At 37.7% G+C, this 6000-nt stretch overlaps 1 protein-coding gene across 2 annotated transcripts in view; it reads left to right on the plus strand.

Moving 5' to 3' along the window:
• Nucleotides 1–6000, plus strand: part of LOC145468468 (BTB and MATH domain-containing protein 36-like) — a 36582-nt gene that overhangs the window by 28803 nt on the left and 1779 nt on the right. Inside the window, exons 1-2 of one of the 2 annotated variants that reach the window (XM_081452211.1) lie at nt 2796–3013; nt 4041–4332. In XM_081452211.1, coding sequence (XP_081308337.1) covers nt 4074–4332 — 259 coding nt within the window. In that variant the 5' untranslated portion in view covers nt 2796–3013; nt 4041–4073. Of the gene's footprint in view, nt 1–2795; nt 3014–4040; nt 4333–6000 lie in introns of those variants that run through there. The other variant, XM_081452212.1, reaches the window with a different exon arrangement.

Here is a 6000-nt window from a genome sequence, read left to right on the forward strand (position 1 = left end):
CTCGTCCAGACTGCACCGGAGAAATTTGAAAACTCAGTTTTATTTCTACGGCTAGGCCTATCGTCCACACTAACGGAGCTTTACGAAGACGCTCTTTAAACCGGATGAATTTGACAACGCCGACCTTTCGTTTTCGTGTGAATGGAAATACTTTTTAAAAACGGAGCGTTTTGAAAACGATGGCGTCACAAAAATCATGTCATTTCCCTGCGTAATCACTTCAACTTTTTCAATAGGGTGATTTTTGTTTTCCTTTTTGCAAAAATCTTCGTGTTGGGTGGCAACGAACTCGATACTGCGTCGTCTGAGAAAAGATGTTAGGGAGCTTAAGCAACGAGGACGGCGACGCCAAGGACGACGCCTTGTCAAAAGTGAATTTATATTTTACCAGCGAAATTCGCAATTGTCAAGATCTGTTCAGTGCACCACTGGTGTTTCTCAGGGCTGAGCTAAATATGCAATGGCAGTGTTTAATTCCAAATGGTGATCCGAAAAATTAGTCGTCGATCGTTTGCGTTTTTCAGCCTACGCTGTCGCAGAACTTGGTCGTTTCACGGTTCTTGTTTTGCAGAGAACGACAAAGATTTTTTTTTACAGTAACTGTCTTATTTCTCGCGCGCTGATTGGCTTATTTTTATCATCAATAAGAGTACAGACGGATAAAATTTTAATTTATGCCAGCTTTCAACAGTTCAGCTTTCAGCTGTCGAACTGTCAACTTTAAACCAATGGGATTTTATAGAATTTTTTAAGTAGCCAATCAAAAAGCGAGAAAAGCTATTGACAGTTCGCGTCATTTTGAATACAATTCACTTATCTTTGTTTAGGGCAAGTTTATGGCGTCTTTCCCCTCATTTATTTCCGGCATTTGACAATTTTGGGGTCTTGTTATTGTGGCTGTGGAACCACTCGCCCTTGACAATGTTATGACACAATTTATTATCAATAAGAGGACAGACGCATAAAAAACTGACGTCAATTTGTTAAATAACATAGCCTTAGCGAAGCGTGCGTTCTGATTGGCTAATACGCTAGATCCATTTCCCCGTGGGTTGCACGCTGACGTCGGTTTGCTTATTTGTACTTTTTTCGGCAATTTTTTTCATCGATGTTGACACTTTGTAAAACTTAATTCCTATTTTTCTTCTCCTGAAATATGGAAAAATCTAATAATTCTTCCCGAGATGAGGACTATTATTCCTGTGAGCTACCAAATTTCAAGTTTAAGTTTTTTGCCGAGCCTCCACATAAGAATTTACAAAGGCACTCGGCACTCGGAGACGGATCAAAAAAACAACAAACTTGTCTGTATCAACTTTTGGAGGTTAGTAATACCTTGCGGGAATTTTAAAGCGAATTTTTTAGCGATTTGACGACAATAAAATTCAGCACAAGCTTTGTTTGTTTAACTTTTCTGGCATCGGAAGCCATTTAAATGCTTTCGGCGAACAAAACGTAAACAAGAGAGCTTTAACAAATCTCTGTTTGTGGAGTCTTACGTACGAAATCCTTCTGTTCCAAAAACGTTAAAGGTAAAAGTTTTTCTGAGCTTCAATAAAAAAAGTTTTATCAAACATTGGTAGCCTCTGATGAATTATTTCAGTTCCCGGGTTTTAGTTTAGCTCGAACGCTCTCGCGCTATCGTGAATGAAGAAACAGCCGCTCGAAGGAAAGACTGTGAATCGTCCACAAATATAAGCTTACATTTCTGACATTTTTCTTTAGGCCTCAGTCTTCTGTTCATTTAAGCTCATTTTACCAAATAAAGAAAGTGACAGAGATCATTTTTAAAAGCCATTCATGTGTTCAAGTTCAGCCTTATACGTGCAACTCATCAAATTTTTAAAAACAAAGTGGAAAGGAAAACGTAACCCACAAACCTGCTATTGAATGAGAGCATCTCAAACAGCTCAAAGCCAGGGGTATTTGTTCGCTTTCTTCTCCACTCTCGCTTTCAAGAAATTTCTGGTTCCATATTGTTCTTTCCTTTTGCTGAAGAGGCCGTGAAGGACAGAGACTTCAACCACCAAAAGCTTCAACCATGTGCAGTTTGTTTTGAATTCTTCGTAAAACTGATCCAAATTTAAGCTTAACCAATTTTTGAGAAACGCTTTTACCGACTGCAAGTTTCGTTTGTTGTCAGCTTGATATGTAGGTTAACTGAGAAGTTTGAAATTTTTTGTTTGCCCGAGAAGCTACTAACTCGCCGCGATCCAAGAAAAATTTTGATGTGTCGCTTTGTCAGATTTTTGAATGAACATTTTCGCGCGGTTTATCGCGCTTTTGACTTCATGTAAGCCGGACGAGATTCAAGATATACTATCTCAAAAGTCTGGCTGTACCACAAAATATAGGTTTTAAAACTCACAAATACTCGTTTTTTATTCAAATCGCCATTTTTTTTGTCTTTTTCCTCAGGAGTAGTTGGAATTTTCGTGGCAGATTTCCAGCTGTTAGCACAGGCCATTTCCTAGTTGCCTTTCGCATCTTTTTATCTGAAGATTGAAATATCTCCAATAAGGGAGAAAAAACAACAACAAAAGAATAGTGCGTGGTATGCTTTACATAATTGCTGTTCCGTGGCTAAAGGGTGACATAGGAGTGCACCTACGTCTTCGTTTACTTGCGCTAGTAAGTCTTCAATTATCCTCTTTTGAACAAGAGAAAGATTATTATTCTTCGTCTCTTTCTTTATGGTAATGAGGAACAAAAAATTAATAGCCTCGTTTCAGTTAACTTGAAATTCTAAAGATTTTGATTACATCTGGGAAACAACCTTGGGAGTAGATTCCTGTCTCCGTAGTAGAAAAGGGTCGGATATGCGTAAAAAAACCAACATATGTATGCCAGACGGACCTATCTATTCCAAGGTGTGACATTTTGTTCATACTATACGGAGAGTAAACTGGTTTCTCTGTTGTACGCTGACGAACTTGTGATCGAAGTTGATCTAAAATGGCTGAAAATGACTGAATATGATCTATAAAACGTCGTTTTGATAGCTCATCTTAAGGTAGGAGAAATAGTATGATCGTCATTTATACAGGGAATAGTTCTTAATTTGCTCTTGTCGACATTTTCCGCACGAAACCATCTATATTGAGGCCGTCACGATGAAAAGCAAATGTAATAAATTTTACGCTATCTTTCACGGCAAACATTTATTTTAGAAGTAAGCTTATGTAAGCTTAAATAGGAATCAACCTCTTTTGCTACAGTATATTTAAATCAATCCAGCAAAATTTATCATGATGTGTAAGATTGAACTCTGTTCCATGAGGCAGTGCATTACTGTACCTGGGAGTACAAGACTGGATTAATTTATTGTATATAAAATAGGTACTTGAAATTTAACAGGGGAATGTCAAAATAAAAATGTCAAGCGGTCAGTCTATAGTGCAGACGGCAGACCAAGGGTAAAATGCAGACTGCAAACTACAGACTTGTGAGTGGAATCGTGTTTATCACTTCCACTGAGCAGGACTTAAAAAACCTTGAATTCCAGTTTGCCCTTGGGAGAAGTAGCTCTAAAATTTTGCTTGCCCTGGACAACTCTTAGTTTGCTCTGATAATGATTTAATTGGCAGACGACTTACCTGATCCCTTGCCCATTGAGCAAGTGAGAGTGAAAAATTACTTGGCTTGAAAGAGAATCTACCTGTCCCGGACAACCAGACGGCACTTTTTTCTAGCCCTGAAACAGGCTAACCGAAGCATTATTTAGACTAACCTGAGTGATATTCAGGCTAACCGGAGTGATATTCAGGCTAACCAGAGTGATATTCACGCTAACCAGAGTAATATTCAGGTGATACTTATATAGCTATATAGCCCAATAAGGGAGTACCCCTCCTACTTCACAACTTTGTGTCACCCTTGCAAAAGCAATTTTCTTTTCTTTGATTAAGCTTAAAATGTCTCAATTACCTGAGTATCTGAGGTACTGCGAGTACCTGAGGTACTGTACTCGCAAGTTTTTGAAGTTACTGTTGCAATGATATCATAGGTGACAATAAACATGTGTGAAATTCCTTCATTAGATATTTGCACGGTCCTCATGCTTCAAATTAGATATGGACCTGTTCTGTAATGGAGATCAGTTACCAACCTTTTCCGAGCCATGGAATTTCAGTGACACTGTCTTTGTGGCAGAGAACAAAAGATTTCATGTTCATAAATCCATTCTGGCCATCAGTTCTCCTGTGTTTAACACAATGTTCCAGTCTGGCTTTAAAGAGGCAACGTCAACTGAAATACCTCTTCCTGGGAAGAAGGCGGAAAAGATTTATGAACTACTGTGTATGATCTATCCATTTCCTGTGCAGATTTCAGGTAAGGCATTTGTTTTAGGAGCAAACCAGAGTAACATTCAATCATTATTGATAAACATACACATGTATGTACAAGCACACGTACGCCCAACTACAACAGCAGCATAGCATTTGACTGAGATTTTTATGAGTAAATAATCAAGGAGATGCAGGTACCATAGACTGCCTCTCATAAGCGCTCCTGCATATAAGCCCCTCTGTCTGTAAGCCCATCCAAAATCCTTTACGGAGTTGTATAAGCCCAGGGCTTATAAGCAGCAGTTTATGGTAATTATGTGCCTCTAAAGGCCAGTGGCAAATACCTTACTGCACCTTTTTTTCATCTACCTGATGTTTTTACAGTGTATAAATAGTGATTAAAGATTAAAGATCAAAGATTTAAAGATTTTTAATAATACAGGGACCCTGCTCAGTCAACAGTTTCTAAGTTTTTTCACTGTTATTAATCATCTAGCGGACATCTCAGAAAACAGTTATGTGTTTAAACAGATTCAAATATCATGTCTGTGGATTGTGATTGGTAAAATTTCAGTCCATTTTGTTGGGTTTCTGTCAGGATGATTGGCAACACAATTCTTAGTTAGGTTTTGAACTTCAGAGGTTATGTGTTATTGAAAGGTGCAGTAATATTGGTTATTTTTTTATGGAGAGCCTTTTTCTTTAAGTGTTTATCAAACAATGATGAAATAGTGAGACAAACTAATATCAATGGCAGGACTTGAGCACTCAAGTCAGCCCTTCATTAATTTTCCTTATGTTATTATTTTTATATTTTGGTTTGTGTTGTCCAAAGCACAAAATGAAAGCTAACCTCAAGCAAACTGAGTGGAACTGACTGCAAGTACACAGAGAATGTGTTAACTAAAATATATAGTGAGTTAACCTGGTCTCAGTCATTGTTCACTCAAATGAAATGTCATGACGAGTCCTGGCTCAAATCCTGACTTGGTATTTAGGTATCCTCAAAAAAAGCTGAGATGACTAGAACTAATTTACAGTGGGACCCCTGCAATTTGAATTCAGTTATTTTGAACTCCCCGTTATTTCGAACTCAAAGTCATTTTCCCTGGATATGCACTCTTGGTTATTTTGAACTCCTGCTACATTGACCTGTTTTTCGTTTCCGTCTAAGAGTTTGAAATAGCAGGGTTCAGCTGTACTTGAATCAAATGCTACAATAAACATAAACCCTTAATTGAGCACAACCAATGATCTATTCAGCAACCTTGACTGAAACATAATTCTTTATTGTACTCAGCCTTTGTAATTGGTAGGATGTAAATAAATGTATTGTAAATTTGATTTATCGTTATTAAGTGAAAGAATAATAATTGTTATCAGCTGGTGATACACAAGTCTGGTCTATTCAACGGACCAGACTTCACAACATCATCAACTGACAAACACTATTCACTTGAATCTGAAGATGACTTCTGCTCAGGTTTTCGAAACATCAGTCACCAACAACAGTTCTTTTCAGAACTACCCTCACCCTGACGATCACACAAGATGAACCACTGATACTCCTGGGCTCAAACCATTTACTACATGTAATATAGTTATTCTAAAAAATAGAAAAAAAATAGAAAAAAGTCTTGTTTTAGCAGACAAGTTATATGATAATTCAGTAGGGATGAGCAAAAAAAACTCATAAGATGCCTGACACCGC

Source organism: Orbicella franksi, chromosome 14, assembly GCF_964199315.1.
Source record: "Orbicella franksi chromosome 14, jaOrbFran1.1, whole genome shotgun sequence".
NCBI classification, from domain to species: Eukaryota; Metazoa; Cnidaria; class Anthozoa; order Scleractinia; family Merulinidae; genus Orbicella; species Orbicella franksi.